General features: G+C 37.2%; 3 protein-coding genes across 5 annotated transcripts; 1 reads left to right on the forward strand and 2 right to left on the reverse strand.

The window, feature by feature from the left end:
• Positions 1-1,070: 1,070 nt before the first annotated feature.
• On the reverse strand, positions 1,071-7,370 carry rnf207a (ring finger protein 207a). Of its 3 annotated transcripts, none has more exons than XM_047810572.1 (7): positions 5,748-7,370; positions 4,954-5,086; positions 3,133-3,318; positions 2,843-2,894; positions 2,637-2,754; positions 2,472-2,564; positions 1,071-1,692 (listed from the first exon to the last, which is right to left on the reverse strand). In XM_047810572.1, exons 2-7 carry the CDS (start codon positions 5,080-5,082, stop codon positions 1,650-1,652), a joined length of 621 nt encoding a protein of 206 aa, XP_047666528.1. In that variant the 5' UTR covers positions 5,083-5,086; positions 5,748-7,370; the 3' UTR covers positions 1,071-1,649. The 3 variants fall into 3 exon arrangements, with proteins under 3 accessions (XP_047666528.1, XP_027023468.2, XP_027023467.2); XM_027167667.2 differs by having other exon boundaries at positions 1,072-1,692; positions 4,954-5,118; XM_027167666.2 differs by lacking the exon at positions 5,748-7,370 and having other exon boundaries at positions 1,072-1,692; positions 4,954-5,262.
• A 237-nt stretch (positions 7,371-7,607) lies between these two features.
• LOC113656397 lies at positions 7,608-10,444 on the reverse strand. The gene is made up of 3 exons (XM_027167665.1): positions 10,285-10,444; positions 10,146-10,198; positions 7,608-10,072 (listed from the first exon to the last, which is right to left on the reverse strand). The coding sequence occupies exons 1-3, from the start codon at positions 10,293-10,295 to the stop codon at positions 7,941-7,943; spliced, it is 2,196 nt and encodes a 731-aa protein (XP_027023466.1). The 5' UTR covers positions 10,296-10,444; the 3' UTR covers positions 7,608-7,940.
• A 5,722-nt stretch (positions 10,445-16,166) lies between these two features.
• On the forward strand, positions 16,167-19,155 carry rpl22 (ribosomal protein L22). Its single transcript, XM_027167650.2, has 4 exons — positions 16,167-16,281; positions 17,003-17,107; positions 17,614-17,738; positions 18,973-19,155. Exons 1-4 carry the CDS (start codon positions 16,270-16,272, stop codon positions 19,115-19,117), a joined length of 387 nt encoding a protein of 128 aa, XP_027023451.1. The 5' UTR covers positions 16,167-16,269; the 3' UTR covers positions 19,118-19,155.

The raw sequence follows: 19,155 nt of genomic DNA on the forward strand, positions 1-19,155 counted from the left end.
AGTATTTTTCTCCCAATAATTTATAATAAAGTGATGATATAATACATTAAGTCCCAGGAATGCACTGTAAGCAAAATCTTATTTTCTGTAAAAGTAGTTAATAGGTGGACCGTTTCTCCGTCGTTACATGTGGTACCCACTTTCATACCTGTCTATTTTCTTTGTTCTTGTCGCCGTGTGATGCTGTGAGCTCATGCATCTGCTGCAGTGGTGACAGCTCGGCCGTGAGAGTTACAGCCTCTTTACGTTTGGCCGTACTCTTAGAGGGTGATGACAGCCATGATCAGGACATGCAGGATTTTATGAGAGTTCTTTCTTTAGGAATTGTTCAGCACACACTCGCACAGATAACTTACTGAAGACATGTCTCTGTATCTCAATTGTATCTCAAAGTAACCTCACCTTGCCTCTTTTGCCACAGCAATAAAACCGACAACTTAATTTTATTTATTTCAGTGTTTCCGTGCCGTTTTTCCACCGCGCAGCTCCTTTCTGAGCGTAACAAACGTGTGTGAGATATCACATGAAGCCTGTTCTTTAAAATGTGGAATACATGAAATAAAACATACTGCAGTTGTATAAAACATTCCAATGCACACGCCATGTCTAGTGTTAGTGTACAAACTCCCATCGGTTTCTATATTATATGTATATAAGCTGTCACAGCAGCAGGATCCCAACGTTTAAATACGATACAACAAATGTTAGGTTCTACTTCAGCTAGGCATATACGAACATCTCAGTTTATTTTGAAATAAAACACGTTTTACAACCGATCCAACATAAATTCAAGCTCGAAAAGACGTAAATTAAGAATAAAGAAAACAAAAATAGCAAAATTTGTGAATTAGTGTTGCTCAAGATGCTTGAATCAAATTTTTAATATACATTAAAAAAAAATAAATAAAAAAAAATCAGTTCAAATTCACAAGTAGTGAAGTTTCAATTTATTTATTTATTTAATTAATTAATTTATAATTTATAAAATTATTATTTTTTTAAATGAACACTTTTCATGTTGTAACATTCTTTGTATTTAAATACACAAAGCACACAAACTAGAATACTTGCATTTTTTATACATTTATTACAAGCACGATTTAAAATATACAGTAGGAAGTTTCATTTTGTGACTCTGTTCCTTTTTTAATTCAAAGCCTGAAGAAATTTCTAGTCATTCATAAGTGTATTTGACATGCAGTGTATATGAACGTACTGTAACCTTTACTGTAAATGAACAGTCACTTCAGTTGGACTAATGTATTATAATAAGTAATGTGATGATACACTAAAGGTCTGTAAATTTTGGGTTTCAGTAAATTATACAACAGTACACCTCCAGCAGTGTACACTAATACTTTACTAAAAAATTAAATTCACTCTACGGTTTGCGGTGACTTTCTTGCACTTTCCATATTTCCTGAAAGTCATCCAGTAGAAACCTTAAATATTTAGTTCATATTATTGCATTTGTTTTGGACTTCATACCGGATGGGGTTAAGATGAAGGTCCTTTACCTTGTTGATTGAAGACACTTTGTTTCGAATGGTGGCTCTTTGCACAGCGGCGTCTCTGAAATATTTCCGCGTTAGCTTTGCCAGCAGTGGTCTGAGTTCTTTAGTGGCTCACGCTGAAGGATTCCTGCTTTCTTAGTTCTGTGTGAAACCCGACTGTAGGCTGTGAAAGAGCTCTCTGGTGGGAAAGAACCCAAGTGAAGCACTGGTAGGTTTATATAATGGACGCAGGTTATGATTTACTGACTCAATTGCAGCCAAACGTATTAGCTATACTTATTCTTTAGGTTCTTTTGTACTGTGATTACAATGAGGTTATTGAATAAGTTGTCATTTTAATTACAAATAACTTTATAAATCAAATAAATTTATAGGGTTTTTGGAGAGAAACTGTAGTCCGGGTAGCTATACAAAGAAACGTACTAAAGAAAACATGCAAAATTTAAGAAATTTTTTCAAACACAACTAATATTCTTCTGAATAAAGAGATGTAACAGTGCTTTTTTTCCTTGCTGTAAATTTCTTTATTTATTTATGTATTTATTTTGAATAAATATATATACGTTGTGAAGAACTGACATTTAGATAGACTTTCTGGGCTAATGGTGCAACAGCCAATCAACATGCCAATCAAATATTAAGCTAATTCACCAAAATTTTTTTTAATATAAATAAGCATTTCTCCAAACAATATCTCCAGACATCTTTTCCTGGTCACTGTCGGTTATCAGTATGTGCTTTTTTTTCTTGTACAGGTTGTGTTGCATTCATAGATTCATAGTGACTTTTCTGTAACTATAGACACATCCAGCAGACAGATCGCAAGTCTAATTATGAGTTTAACATAAAAAGTTGATGGTAGATCTAAATGCCAAATTATGGATGGGAGTAAAATAGCACACCTTGTCTTTTATGACAAAATTCGGAGAATTCTGTTTTTGCAGCGTATAAAATCACCTGTGCTGTGCTTCATGGGTTACTGTATTATCTTCACAGATCTTCAGCATGATCTCAGTGCAGCCATCTTCAGGTTCTTTTGGCTCCTGGAACCTGAAATAAAAATCCTAAATTAGATTGATTTCTTACTAGGATTTTAATGATAACGATGGGAATGTCAGCTACCTGGGATCAAGGCGCTCCCTGACTTTTGCTATAGACATTATGTACGGTCCAATATGTCGCGCAATTGTCATCAAATAGAGGTTTTCTTGCTTTAGCTGAAGAAGATCATGGAGCTGCGCTGAGATTAGAAACAAAGTATGTGTTTCAGAAAATAGAAAGAGGAACATCCAGATTTACAGGAACAGCTGAAAAATGCTTGGACTAACCTTCGTAGATCTCTTGCTCATTTGTGACTCTCCGAAATGTCTCCTCCCAGGCCTATGAAAAACGTACACAGTGAGATGTTTATTAGAGGAAAGTTAGTCTAGACTGTTGTGCCGATTTTTCCACTCATCACTGGGAGTACTCTAGCGGTAAGCTCTCAAAGAAAGCATGATGAAGTCTTCAAAAGGTCTGAATATTAGGTAGAATTCTAAAGATATTTCCTTGCTATTTCTCTGCTCACTAATTGCAGGAGTAAGGAGGACTGCACTATGAAGAGATCCTTCTGCCTCACCTCCTCAAACATGGTCCTCAGATTCTGCATGGCAGAGTACTGTGCTTCAATCTGCTCATCAATATGTACAGATCTCTCCAGGATCTCCTTTGTGGAGTCTGTATGGATGAGTGAGTGGTGCTTGGTCAGGTCTCTATGTAGCTCCTGCATCTGATCCTTCAGCTTTTGAATATCTGTCTGTAGAACCTGGTTCAGAAAACAGTTACACGTAGGTTTATTTGCAGTTACGTAACATGGTTCACAAGAAAATCCAAACAGGCTTGTCCAAATCTCTCTAGTTATCTAGTAGGTGATAAGCAGCACACTAAAAGAATAGTATGTCCAAATTCTCAATATTCATTAAACATTAGATAAGAAATACCCAGATGATCTGCTGGCAGAATTAAAAATAAGTGTTTCGGTCATTCATGTGGTTTAACCCAAACTTGTTTAACAACACCTGAGTAAATCATTAACATGTTAAAAGGTTTAAACAAGAAAAAACAGTTTTTTTTTATTTGGTATTGAATCAAATGCAGTATGTACTTAAACAAATGAATTAGTAGCAAACAAATAAGTTAAGTATTGAATCAAATGCAGTAGGTATCTATGAAATACAGTAGGTGAATCAAATGAAGTAGGTACTGCATCAAAAGCAGTAGGTACTGAATCAAATACAAAAGGTACCGGAATCAAATGCAGCAAATAGTCAATAAAATGCAGTATATACTGAATCGAATACAGTAGGTTCTGTCATCGTACGTGATTTTGAAAGCCCATACAGTAAATTTAGTTTAAAGCAGTGAAACTAATTGCTACCAGAAGCAAAAATTCCCACATCCATTCCCTTTAAGTTGAATTACTTTTTTTTGCTATTCCGTTTCATCTGACCCGAGGACTGCTTGCACTAATATTGTGGTCCCTAAAACCCATTTTAAAACTAGGGGGGATCTTTCTTTTCAGTCTGTGGCCCCCAGACTGTGGAACACGTTGCCCCTGTCTCTGCCCCTGCGTGTGGCTGATTCTGCTGATTCCTTTAAAAAGCAACTGAAGACACTCTTATTTAGACAAGCTTTTAGCTGACTGGGCTTTTATGGTTTCATCTCTGTTGTAGTGTGTTTTATTATTTTAGAAATGAAGTTTAATCATCTCTAAAAATTTCTCTTTTTACTTTGTAAGATTGTTTTATTGTAGTTTTAAGTTTTATTGTTATATTTTGTGAAGCACTTTGTGATTTTATCTGTGAAAGGTGCTATATAAATAAACTTTACTTACTTACTTACTAAAAAAGCAGAAACACATTCTTTTTACGCTGCTTCCATTTTATTGTAAAGAATGTTAATGCTAATATCAAACAATAGACGTTGCCAGATGTTACTTAATTTTAATTATATTTTGTATTGCAGACATCTAATTATATTTGTACACAGTAATTTAATTACAAGAACTGTTTGTATTCCATTAATCATTATCATAAATTACATTAGGGTAAAGGGCTTTATCTGGCAACCTAACCCTAGATCCTTCATTCTTTGATTTGTTGCCTTGGCAACTGATTCAAGTCTCCATGTAGAAGGCTAAAAGGGTTCCGAGTACACTGTTCCTTGTGATGACAGAAATAACTGTATGCATCCCAACATTTTGTTTGCTTATTCTTTTTTTTTCTTGAAATCGACAATATTCAGTCAAATGGTATCACATGTACCTAGAGATTCAAAGTAGAACCGCTAACCATTTAGAGAACCTTAAGAAAAAGCTATTGAGCATATATTAACATAAGACTGTTTTGTCTTCTGATCAAATCTAATGTTTTTTGATGTAGGTGGCGAATGAGGTTCTCACCTGATACTTGTTCTCGTAGTTGCGACAGTGCTTGGTGAAGGGCGTCTCCTCACCCTCAGCCAATAGAGCCTTGGTACTGATGTAGCGGTGTGAAGTTGCTCTACATCTCAGACAAGGAACCTGAGGCATGGTTCTTAGAGAAAGTGATGACATGGACTGAGAAATCTGTTCAGTGAGGAAGGTTAGACATGGAAAACACAGAGAACGGACATTATCTCAAGAGTTCTTGCTAAACCTATGTGAACCGTCTAATAAGAATGCAATGGACATCACAACATGGTTCTTTTATTTGTTATTCCTGTGAAATAATTTCAAATACACACTTTCTGACGGGAAAATGATTAATGCCAGTTAATTCTACAAGAATGTTCCTTATCTTAGCTTCACGCTGCAATTAAAACTTTAGAAGTTTTACAAGTTATGAAGAAATGTACTCAAGTGAATACAAAATAAATGCACAGTAGTCTGATTAAAGAAGACTTTTAGTCATTTTCTGCTCAATTGTGGACCTTTCTTGACCTGGTTCTTGGTAATGGTTTAACCTGGGTGTTACTTTTACCAGAGAGAATCCATATCAGTATTATCCACACTTTTTCCCCAAAAATGCCCAGATCTAAGCAAGAACCGAAGAATATTAACCTATAGTTATGATATTAAATACTAAGGAAATACTAAACAGGAAGATTCCTTAACTCCATTAAATTAGTCACTACACCATTATGCCTATCAAAACTCATATTAATGGGTATGATTCAAAATCAACTCATTAAAAAATATAGCAGAATTTGTATTACCGTAATAACGAAGACCTGATAAATCTCTTTTCTGCTGGCTAAACAAAAAGATGTTGAGTTCCTTGAGAGTTTCTAGGAGATATGGCCCATAACCATGTCATGTGTAAGACTTGGCCACTCCGTCTGACCCACCACTGATTTAAGATATCGTCACAGGTGGTGGAACAAGCTGGCCTCACATCCCTCCCTCTCTGTATGTCAGCCCTGTGCTCTGAGCTCAATCCTGAAGAGTTCTGTGTAATTCTGTTAAAAATAGTGAGAGAAACCAGAACGTGGCCTAGGCCCGCGTGTTGCCATGGTCAGGCTGAAAGAGCTGAAAAAAGCCGGGGATGATTGATGTGGAAAGTTGTTGACGACACCTGCGTCATCCAGTATCCTCAGAGAAAAAGAGGTCGAAGAATTCCATGATGTTACCTACAACCCAATCAGTCAACAACTGCATACGTGCTACATGTACACAATACTTCATGCCGATAGATATGGTGAAACAAACACTGCAGGTTTCCAGGAATGAGAATGAGAAATCCCAAGGAGAGGTTACTGTTATTGCACAAACATCCCGTTATGGCACCTGCCAGAGGACTTAAAATAGAGCGAGGCCCGGTGCTAGACGAGCTTTAGCACTTCACACGTTGCCATTCCACAACACTCCTCTTTGGTATGCAAGTATGCTTAGTTCTACATGCTGGTCATGCCAACCAAGCAAAAGCAAAAGATTGTAATGTTGAAACATTACAATGATTATAATCAAAATGCTAGCTCCTGTACTTGGCGTATATTCGTTCTGTAATACATCTGGCCAGAGTTTAAAGTGCTTCCACCCATGATGACCTATCAAACACTATTTTAGCTTTGAGCTTCTGAGAAAAATGGTTATAAAAAGTATATATCAGGGAATGGGAGTCATTACAAATCATTTAGTCACTCTTGGCCCTTCTGCCACTTTATTCACAAAGCATGTCAGTGTGCACAACCTGCCAGCATCAAGCTGACCTTGGCCACAGGAACCAACACTCAGAACTGATTTAGATGCAGCACTGTCATTTTTTTTTTTTTTAATGATCTGTAACACTCCCAGTCTATCTTCATTTCACAGGTGATATTACCTTAATCCCCCTGGCTAACATCTAGCACATTATATTACACCAAATTTACATTAAAGATTGACATTGTGTAATATTTTTTGGGATATTGCCTTCTTCTCGTCCTATATTTTCACCATCTACCCGGTGAACATTTACACATGAGGGATATTTGCATTTTATTAGTCAAGTCAGCCTAACCAGTTATCTGTATATAATCTATAGAACATTTAAAACATTCACTATGAACCATTGATTTCATTCACTTTAATATTGTCCTAGTTATAGTTTCAAACCAAGGCTATCAGGTAAAAATATATCCACTTGACTTTTATGTACTTTAAAATAAAACATGTTTATCAGTGAGTCAAAACAATCCCAGACATTAGGACCATGAAAACCCTCTAGATAGCCAACAGGATGATAAAAGGTCACCAGTGTTTTGTCTGTGTAGAAGAAAATGTTTCCACTAAAATCCTAAACCATATATTTTGATGTGAATGCGCAAACCAGGGAGTGTCCCGAAACAAGTGTGGCAAATGGAGGTGGTACCAAATTCCATTTTTTTAAGGTTCTCGGATTTAAGGATTCTTCTAACGCAATAGCAATCCTATTGTTGTATTTTAATATATACACTGTATACACAAACACCACGCTTGTGTGTATGTAATCAGAACTTACACCTAAGCCTGTAGGAAACAGAGATGAAATCTCTTCTTTAAAAATTATTATACCAGTCCTTGTCAGTATGAGCATAGCAACAAGCGAAAGAAAAGAATTTTTCATAAAGGCAGTCTTTATTCACATCAGCAGCTTAATAAATTGCAGCAGAGCCAACTCAAACTGGAACGATAAAGGAACACCTTGAGCTCCAAGGTCATCACATGCCCTAAAATGTCATTATATTAGATGCGGTTTAAGGGCTCAATAAACATACTATTTGAACTTTTTTTCCCCCCCCAGTAGAATTTACTCAGTGGTTCTTTTATGAAATGCCTCAATCAAACTGCGAGACAAGGTCTTGGGTAGAAATGGGACAATTTAGTTTTTTTTTTTTCTTCAAATCACCATCAGGGCTTAACACAGATACTGGTAATTATTATGATTTTAATCATTTATTCTGGGTAGGACTGAATGAATCCTTCCCAGACTGGAGCAGTGGCCTGGGGTCTCTCAGAGCAAACCCTGAATCTGGATGTGACGGTCCATACCAACTACTTGGATAGACAGGTTGACTTTCTGGACTACTGGGTGATGTCAAAGACCTGAATATTTGTTGGGAAGGCTTGACAAGGACACCTGACTGATGACCAGTGTGGTCCACGACATGCCCACTTGCAGGGTCAGAAACAGACCTTGGCATAGCAATTCCAGCTCTACCTTGAGACAAAAGTAAGGAAGCAGGACTGTAATAACCCCAGATCTGTTTAGCCATATAATTTGTTTGGATAGAGGTAGTCAGATTGGCAGATTTTGACTGTCCAGTTTGTAGTTGGTTGTAGGTCCCGGATATAGATTGCTCATCTGGGAGAGGCAAGCTTGACAAATAATCATATAGGTTTTTAGGTTTGTATGGATGAGCGTGAATGGAGTCTAAAGGTTTGGAAACAGTCTTTTGTGGGTTCTTTTGAGGGAGATCACTGTTCTGCACAGAGTCAGAAACCATGACAGAACCATAATGTTGCCAGGTTTGAAAGCCTTCTGACTTTACAGCCTGAACAGACATCTGAGGAATCTGATTTTTTTGGATAAAATCCTTAACAGAAACCATGTGTGTATACCTCGTTGGAAAATATTTGTAGTTGGGTTGTAGTGGCTTAATCATAGGGTAAGAGCTCCCACCATGCCTGGCTATGATGTATGGATTTGGAGGCAAATTGGAACTGCTAGCAGCAGTCAGAGCATTTAAAGTATAGGCATTATCAGCTGAGCCATACCCATTTCCTGACTGTGCAAAACCATGCCTTGAATCACCTGTAGTCACTGCAGAGGAAGGAGAACTATAATCAACTTTAGAAAAAGAAGGTCCAGCTTGATAGAGTTGTTGCATGTAGTTGCTTTGAGCAGTCTTGGCACTGCTAGAAGACTCGTACCCTGAGGTAGGTATACTTTCAGATGTGCCAGAGACATTTTTTGGTCTTGTAAGCCTATATACAGAATCAGGCAACGATACTGTAGTTGAAGTTGAGTCATAGACATCTTGGAAAAAATCAGCTAGCTGCTGGCTACTCTTCACCGGTTTGGTTGTTTGCTGCATATAGGTAGATTGACCTGCCTTGAAGAAAATGAAGGATTTGTTACTTGTCTCTGCTGGGCGGTCAGCATTTCCCAGTTGTGTAAAACTTGGTTCCATGGCCCTTGATTCTGGAGTTAATGGACTTGCCATGTAAGGTTTGGGGGCAGTAACTGGCTTTTTTACTGACTGATGAGGGTGGCATTTGCTGTTACTTGGTATTTGAAGCTGGGAAGAAAACCTTTGATAGTTCAGTCCTTGGCTATGCTCAAAAGGCTTAGAAGGTTCAGCAGTAGGTTGGTCAACAGCCACCAATGGTTCGATAGGTGCACCAGGTTCATGCTTATGCTGGGCATTGTCGATAGTTTGTACAAGTTGTTCATTACTCTGATTTGGCATAATAAATGTTATTATGGGACCGCTTGAGATCACCATGCCTTTTAGTGAGGGTTTATTTCTTGAATAATATGTAGCAGCCATAGAGTTATAAGCATCTCCCTGTTGTGTAGTAGCATAATCAACCTGAGAGTACCCAGTCTGATAACCATTTTGGCCAACTGGTGCGGTTTTGGATGATGTCACAGACCTGCTAATAGGAGGCTCATATTTTGTAGAAAGTGCAGTTCTAGTGGAGCTGAAGGCACCAAGTGGTTTTAGAAGTCTATACACTGAACCATATGATACAACACGAGGAGTACTAGGCTCATACTCAGCATTTTTGTTAAAATCTACAGGTTGCATGTTTTTAGAACCACTGACTGAAGGGTTGGAGGCAAAAAGTGAGCCATAGGCATCATTTCTTGAGTCCTGTGAGGCTTCTCCAGAAGAACTTGCAGCCTTGAATGATGGATCATAACTGGAACCTCTTGAGACCATCCCAAAGCAAGATCCTTGGCCCTTTATACCACTGCATGAAACTTCTTGTGGCAGGGGTTCACTTGTCGCAGGGGTACTTTCTGCCTCAGTAAAGTTTCCTGGTTTACTTCCATATTGAGAGGCATAGCTGTAAACTGGGTGACAGCAGGGAGTTAATACATTGATTATGTTTTGTTAACAGCCATTAAAATTCTATTATGAACTCACCAGTTTCAGAGCTAATATTCACAGCAAGATTCAACAGGAGTAGCCAATAAACCCTACCAAGTGAACAAATCAGTAGAAAAATTAAAATCTAGTTAAAATAAACATATTACAAATGAAACGAAACAGGATTTAAGCTCACCTCAAAAGCATTCTCAAACCTATTGCAAACTTTAGTCCAAACCTCAAGACCAAAAACCATCAATGTCTGCAACCGTTGTGCAATAGGAATGTTATACTGAGAGTATGTGCTCATTAGTGAACGTCTGACACCCAGATTCACAACACCTGCTTATTATGGTAGTCATTAATTAGCCGCCATGTCTCACCTCTTTTTACACAGAATGGATTTGGATAGTTAAGTAATTAGAAGAGGAGCCTATAATCTGCTCAGAAGCCTGCTCAAGTAGAAAAGTTCCTTTAATTAGGAAAAATTCTGGAATTGTTTCTTTTTCCTGCTTTAGCCTCATTCCTAATGTTCTCATGATAGACTCATCCACAACGACCCTGACTATCGATCAGTTCCTGAAAAGAAAGGAATGGTTATAATATCAAATTTGCTAGGCAAGTTGTGATGGTTTTGTGAACAAAATACTTCATTGAAAACTAGCTAGCTAGCTTGAAAATTAGCTTGTTACCTAGCTATCTAGATTAGATCAGTTCACAGTTATATTTGTTAATCAGTTACATAAGTGATAGAGAAAGTTTAAAGAAACAATTATGAATTGCATTCACAAGCAACAAGAAGATGCTAGCTCATTTAGCCCTTTGGATAGAAATACTGAAATTGAAAACACAACACGGTTTGTGTGTGTGTGTTTGGGATGAAGAAAAGATCCTTATAAAATCTCATTTAAAGAAGTCGCTGAAATGTAACCCAGTCTGATGGCAAGCCTGTGAAATCATAACCAGTGTTCCATAACGCCCAGCTCTTCAGATAAAATGGTGGATGAACAATAACAAAAGCCATAACGTGTGGAGTATCAGTGAACTTTAGGATACAATACACTTCGCCAAAGCACGCTGACATTTCCCTGAAATACATAATGCTTGATTCTGTCTGGTCAGACTGTTTTTTTTTTTTAAAAATATATGATGATGACAATGTGATGAGCAGTTAATGCTTTTTCTAATATCTTATTTTTCATTATTAACAATTACATTTCAGTATGCAACATAAACAAAACGTGTTTATGGTAAAGGTTTCTGAACTGAACAACACAAAAACACTGAGAAAATTTGCTTTGGTAGTTTTGGTTGTCATTTCACATGATGTATATATTTATCTGTACATCAAAATATTGTATTCTCTCAAGCATTGAACATAAAGCCTAGGTCTTGATACTTAGGACATATGTGCACGCTTACTGCCCCCTGCTGGTGAGAGGTCTGACCTGCAAGCTTTTGAATAAGATGAGTAGAGGGTGCATGGCCTTGAGCAGGAGATTAACCTTCCATTCCAAGGCCTGATGTTACTTTATTGTTTGCAGAGGTGAAGGAGAGGGCAAGTTCTGCATGTGCACACTTCATTTCAACAGCAAGTCATATATTATATTCCTTTCAACAGAGAATGGTCTTCATAAGGAGTACAGTTCAAATTGAAGGGCCAATTTATTTTGCATTCATTTTTCTTTCTGCTTTTCCTGGAGGAGGTTATGATGACAGGTGAACTGTAAGATATTTCTCTAAGCTCTGTAGCAGATCCTGGGGTCTGATACATCTCCAGCAGGAGCTTACCAATGTGTCTAGAAATCACCTTCATGAATATATTCATAAGTATTCTGTAGGAACACACTGTCCCACTGTTTGTTTTTTATTGCCTTCAACCTCTTTCATTTCCTTTGAACAGCAACTTAGTGGAAACTATCATTAACCTTATTTTCTGTTTTTTTCTTCTTCTTCCTTATTTGACACTATATTTTGGATTGTTGTCTCATTTATCTTTGAAACATATTTTTTTTTACTGGCATTTATCGTTCCACATGCTATCTGCCATGGCATAATTAATAACAGGAATAACATGATTTGTGGATCTTCCAAAAAAAATGTTAAAGACTGTATATAGCTATAAATGTATAAAATGTAATCAGAGTATGTAATTTAACTATATTTACATACTACATTTCATTCACAACAGAGCAACCTTAAGATTTCTTTCTTTTTTTTGTGCTTATTGTATTTTATAACCAATGTCAGGTTTTATATCACATTTTTTATTTACCTTTCATTGTCAAAGAAAGCATTTCATGACCTACCACAGCGACAGCTATAATAATACATAGTGTAAAAAATACAATCCATCAATCAAAAAGGTTTTAGGGTGATATGGTGTGATCCAATAGAGGGCGATGTAACACAGTGAGAATCATTGTGTAGTTCCACAAACTGCACACGCATGCATGGGAAAAAAAAGAAACATCTCTATTTATTCTTTTTCATTTTGATTTCTTTTTGAGCTGATGTGAAAATTTGCATTTTTACATCTATATATATATATATATATAGATGCAGATCCTCATTATAATACATTATAATGTCCTGTTACAGTAATGGCATAGTTTACAAGTTTACACATGTAAACTAGGTGCATTCTTGATTGTGTGTGTGTGTGTGTGTGTGTGTGTGTGTGTGTGTGTGTGTGTGTGTGTGTGTGTGTGCGTGTGCGTGTGCTTGCATGCGTGTGTGTGTGTGTGTAATGTGCCTAAGTGGATGGAGATGAGCCCGGCCCCTATTTCCACCCATGTACACAAAGTTCTACCCCTACATTTGATGCTGGTTCAACTAGAGTTATTATGCTTAATAACTTCCCATTAGCAAAGACTATCATGACGACATCAGTTTCAAGTGTATTTGGACATTCGGCTGCTTAAAAGAGAAGTTAGATGTGCAAAACTCTTCTCATAATGGTAGTGACTATAAAATGATAATCAAGAGGCCAAGCAGAGATTCTGGATCAGAAGGCAGGTTTTCAAACTAGGTTCTTGTTTCTGCTATGTAATAATATTGCACAATTTTTGCACTTTTGATGAGTCCTAGTAGACATTTTGTCAGTGAGACCCAGCTGGTATCAGTCTTGCTTAGTGAACACACAAATGGGAGCGATCAAGCTTGGCATTTTTCAGCTGAGTCTAGTTTTGATTCAGAGCTTCTGCAATAATTTCCATTCCTTCATCTTCTAAAAACTCAGTGTAAAGTTTTCCTTTCTGTCTGATTTGAGATTTGAATGTGACCAAACTTATGCTGTTTGACTGTGTCCTTACGCCCCATTTTTAAAAATAATTTCCATACAGCGTTAAAGTCTAGTTTTATTCATTTACAGTTCATTCATCAAAACTTAATTAAAACATTTACACTTAATTATCTATGAATGTACCTGATGTCCCGTATGTCAGCAAAAAATTCAAGTAAATGTTTTCATCCCCTTTGCTTTATTGGGGAAAATCGACTCATATTTTTCAGCTTTATTACACACTCATATCCAGACCTGCAGTGCATAGTGCAGCACCTGAATCTTAACCTACAGTATATGCAGTTATCTTTATTAGGAATCCTTCGTGTTGTCAAGCTCTAGTTATTGTGCCCTATTAGGGTGTGTATTCATGTAAAACATGAGACGGGAAGAGAGAGATGGGAAACAGTCCTTAGAAGATTCCTTAGAAAAATACAAACCTATCGGAACAAATCTCTACCTTTATGTCATATTTACACAATATCACTTTGATTGTTACTTGTCTTAACTTGCCATTTTTATGTTATCACAGGGAAGGTGCACAAACTTTTGCACCCATTCTCTATACTGTGTATGTAGCATGAGACAACGTGTTCCTCTCCATAATGTGGAGTTCTGTTTGTGGTAATTAGAGCTTAGGGGAGTCCATCTGTTCGCCTGCAGCATGTCTGTCTGCACAAAATGCCATTCAGCAGCACAATTTGTGAAGCGATGCAGCTTTAATTTAGGACATTAGCACCCGGAAGTATGGAAGAGCTGATCTAAGATCAGTTTTAATGTATGTTTTTAGAGATTTGTTTTAAAGGGGAAAACATTCAGTTGAACACAGTTTTTCCACTCTAGAGAGTTTTTTGAGGGTGTCAATACTTTTGAAAGTGTTTTGTGAGCAAAACTGGATTCTGTAGAATTCTAATACGTTTGAGTGTATTGCATAATTGTGTTATGGCATTTGTAATTCAGTTTTGATGTTGGTTTATATTCAACTGGTTTGAGAATCAAAAACATTTTGAAAGATTTTTTTTATTTCTTTCCGCTAAATGATCATGCTGAAGTGATTTTCATCATTTGCTTGTTAATTACCTATTTAATGTCCTATCTAGCAGAAATGAAGTAGCTGTCTTTTAAAGGAGTAGCTAATTCTCTTTAATTCAATTAAAAAAAAACAGCAAAATATATATATATTTTATGTAGAATTAAAACAATTCATCTGCCATTTTCTTGTCTTTCTCTGAGCTAATAAAGATTCTCTGTGATGTTGTTTTGAATATGTTTATTATACAGTATTTTATTTTAAAGTATCATTAGTCAGATGGTGCTTGTTAATTTTTTTAGAACAGCAGCTCTGAATGTAATCCATATCACAGTATTGAGTGTGGATTTAATATGTTGTTTCTATAGTAACATCTTACACAGAGACCTGTATGGCAGATGCTCCAAATAAACTGAGTGAAAAACATGATTCTCTGAGGAGATATTATTTAATATTTCTGTCATGTCAGTATTTTGTACAGTAAAGGCGCTACTTTAGGTTTTTTAAGATGGATGGTTTTATGTTTTTTTGGGGAAGGAAATTTAAAATATGATAAGAAGTTGTTCCTGTATCACTACAATAAGGAATCAGAACTAGAAAGATTTTATTGGTTTATGTTTCATGCCACAGTAAATAGTACACCAAAATAATGACCACTCAGCAAACAAGAACAAATGCGGGTTTTCCATCAAGCAGAAGCCACAAATGTTATAATACATACATAATATTACATGTATATAATACTTTATATATTATTTATATTTATACTTATACATACATATATGTATGGTCATATATATGTCTAGTAGTACACTGTGTGTACTGACTATGTATGAACACATTGCATCCTTTCCACATTTTCCACATTTGCACATTTCAATGGTACTGAGCATTTTGCACATTTTTTTTTAAACCTGTCTGTAAACTGTTCTATTTATGTTTCTACTATTGTATGTAAATGGTTCTGCAATTTCTGGAGCTCACTCCCAAGAATTTCACTCACTAAGGCACATGTGCCGTGGTGATGTGACATAAAGGTGACTTGACTTGACTTGACTTGACAACTGAAAGCTCCTGAAAGCCAAAATCAACTATTAATCAGGTGTTCGGTAGCTCCTACTTGATTGGAAGGGAAAAGGTGTAACTACACCTGCTCTTTGTGGAAAAGATTGGATACCCTTGAAGTAGACATTGCAGTAACACTACGATTACACAAAGACAGGGCATGTGACAAAAGACAGAAAAAATGTGAATGTGTGAAAGACATTGCATGTGCAAAAAATATTTGAGGTAGATGGGTGGGAACTGCTATATTCTCGGGTGGTTGAGTAACTGATAAGCATCTGAAAGCAAACTGTGATGGTGGCATGTGGTTCAGGAAGTGATGGGCCAGTAACACCTTTGTGTACGTGACTTGATGATGAGGTGGTAGCTTGGATGTTTGGGGTCAGCAGTAACTTTCACTGTTGTTCTCGAAGCACCGATGGTGTATTTGGTCCTGAATTTTTCTGTTATAATGATAAAACGTTATAATACTGGACAAAATGTTGTATATGACAAATCTAAACAATAATACATTTCTGAGTAACTTGCTTCATCACACAAGCCCACCCTTGATTAGCTAGGAGCTATTAGATGTACTCCTTACATCTTTAGTACTATGGAGCAGGCTAAATATATGCACGTTTATTTTTAACTTTCTGGTCATCTGTACAAGTAAAAAATGAGAAATAAATCTAACAGAATCATTTCTCTGGAGCGCTCGATTACATTTCCTGGAGTTCATCGATTAGATCTGTGATTATTTCAGTGGCAGGTGCTCAAAGCGCATGCGCGCCCTTTCTCCTCCCTTTCTAAAATAGTCCGTCATGGCTCCTCTCGTAAGTATTAATGCGGCTGGAAAACGGCCGAAAATCTCGTGTCTCGTCCTGGTTTGTGGACTGAAAACGTGACAGCTTTCAAACGAAACCCTCACCTCATGTAGTGCGTGATTAAATTCCGATTTCGCTGCAAAATCGTGTATTTATGAGCGTTTGTTTATAGTGGGTCTGAAACGAGGCCTAGGAAAGCACGTTGTAGGTCGATATAAAAGGCAAAATAAAAGAAAAAACAACAACAAACAAAACGATTGAGTTTAGTGCACTAGAAAATGTAGCGAATAACGGGATTTACATGATATAATAATGATTAAGTGTTCTGGTTAACGAGTTGAGTGCGAATGAGAGAAGCTAATGCTAAGCTAACTGCTAAGCTAACTGCTAACCATGCATTTACCTCACATGCAGTCTAGTGATAAAAAGGTGAAACAATAAAAATCCGTCTATGGTGTTAGTAAAGCTATATATTTGTCCTTACTTATTAATTAATAAACCTATGTCGTAAATTAAAAACTATCATAAACATATAAGACTTTTTATATAATTATATATATTTATTAGTATAAAAACTATAAACTATCCTTTATAAACATCCAGAGATTAGTTAATGTCTCCCCAGTGCCTTATGAACATCAGCTGCTCACAACTGTTCGGTTCTTTTCCTATTTCCTCTGCTATGGTTGTCTAAAGATTCATGAGTCATATGGTGTGATTGTTTTTACAGAAGAAGCCTATAGTGAAGGGTGGGAAGAAGAAGAAGCAGGTCCTAAAGTTCACCCTGGACTGCACTCACCCTGTCGAGGATGGCATCATGGACGCCGCCAACTTTGTACGTACACATCAGGATCTGTTACAGATGTTATATTGGCTTGCCCTTTTATACATTCGTTTTTTCTCTCAGGATCAGTGCAAGTATTTGAATTTTGAGTGGTTTCAGATTGAGCCTCCTACTGTTCAGAGCTTTAAACCTGAGATCAGTTTAAGCTGAAAATCCAGCTGAGTTCAAACGGTCTGTTTTGATCCAGAGTCACACTTTGTTTGCTGATAAATCATTTTGATTTGGTTTCCTCCCAGTTCGCAAACATGCCAAATGGTGGATTGTTTACTCCAAATTGATCCCGTGTGTGTGAGAGAGAGAATTGTTCCTTGATGAGACCTGGTGTTCTATCCAGGGTGTATTCCTGGGTTAGACCCCAGATCTACAATGACACTGACAAGTATAAATCAAGAGTTTAATAATGTAATTAAAAACAGTCAGATTCTTAGTGTGCACGTAAATATACTCCTTTATAAGCAAGCTGATGATACTTTTTCCTCCCTCTGTTCTCGGTGTAGGAGCAGTTCCTGCAGGAGCGTATCAAGGTGAACGGGAAAGCTGGGAACTTGGGAGGTGGCGTTGTGTCCATCGAAAGAAGCAAGAGCAAGATCACGGTGACCTCAGACATCCCCTTCTCCAAGAGGTTAGTATGGCTGCCCTGCTGAAAATATTCGTTCAAGCCTCTATATAACTCTAGAGACGTTTTCTTTTCTTTCTCTTATTTCCTGGAGTTGTCTAAGTGTGCAGAACACAAGTGTGGGCCCGTACGGCTGAATACACTTTTGAAACAATGTCTAGTTTTTGCTGACTATCTACATGTCAACGGGAGATCATCATGCTCACAAAAAAAACTGTCTGGTCTTTTTTTCTTCTAATTTTTTGTAGTAACAATTTTCATTCTGTTTCATTTACATTACATTGATGGCATTTGGCACACACCCTTATCCAGCGTGACTTACATTTTATACAACTGAGCAATTGCAGATTAAGGGCCTTTGTGCAGGGGCAGTTTGTTGGACCTGGGATTTGAACTTACAACCTTCCGACTAGTAGCCCAACACCTTAACCTGCCATATTCCCCACCTCTGTGGTGTCAACGGTTCTCGTGAAAATGTGACGCGCCCTGCAGTTGTAAAGAGTGCTCAGCTGAGTTACTTGCACCAGTTAGACTGTTCTCCCCTGACCCCTAATCAACAGGAAGTTTGTGGTTGGAGCTCAGATTTAGAAATCTGGCATAATCAATATGCTGCTTGAATAGGAGTGAAATAGATAAAACACAGATGTATGCGAAGTGAAACTGTTTCATTCGGACAGTTTAATGCAGTTAAGTTTTTAAGGTGTAATGCATGTAAGGCATCACTGTATTAGATGGCCGTGTGTTGCATTTTGTCTCTAATGGAGAAGCATTTTTGACCCCTTGCTACAAGCATGCACCAAAAACCACTTTTCAAGGTTGTACCAGACAGAAAAGCAAGTTCACTGAAAGGTAAAGGATGCAGGATATGAGACATCTGCACGCTTCTGTTAAATACATTGTCTGTTTTTCCCCTCTTTGGTGCACCAAATTTACTCAGGTTAACTTTGACCCGTGTATTTAATCGTTCCACTCTTGTGTTGCTGTTTTCTTTCTGATGCTTGGTGCACATCTGGAAAACCACCTCGCTGCCTCATCCACTAGAGATTTGTTGTTCTCTGTTCTGTCTGCTAGGAGCTTCATGTTAGTGGTGATGCTCCTGAGACATTTACCTCCCTGTATTTGCAGTCTTTACAATAATTTGGAGATCTTCATTTCAATTGAAGGTTTTCAGTCATGTTCGTGTTGGATATTTATATGGTTTCATTGGATTTCTGACAGTTTCTTTTCTTTTGTTCCAAAGGTACCTCAAATATCTTACCAAAAAGTACCTGAAGAAGAACAACCTGAGAGATTGGCTGCGTGTTGTGGCAAACACCAAGGAGAGCTACGAACTGCGCTACTTCCAGATCAACCAGGATGAGGAGGAGGAAGAGGATGAGGATTAAACTTGTTCTTTTGTAAAATAAATACATTTTCAAAAGAA

The sequence above is a fragment of the Tachysurus fulvidraco genome, chromosome 2 (genome assembly GCF_022655615.1).
Source record: "Tachysurus fulvidraco isolate hzauxx_2018 chromosome 2, HZAU_PFXX_2.0, whole genome shotgun sequence".
Lineage (NCBI taxonomy): Eukaryota > Metazoa > Chordata > Actinopteri > Siluriformes > Bagridae > Tachysurus > Tachysurus fulvidraco.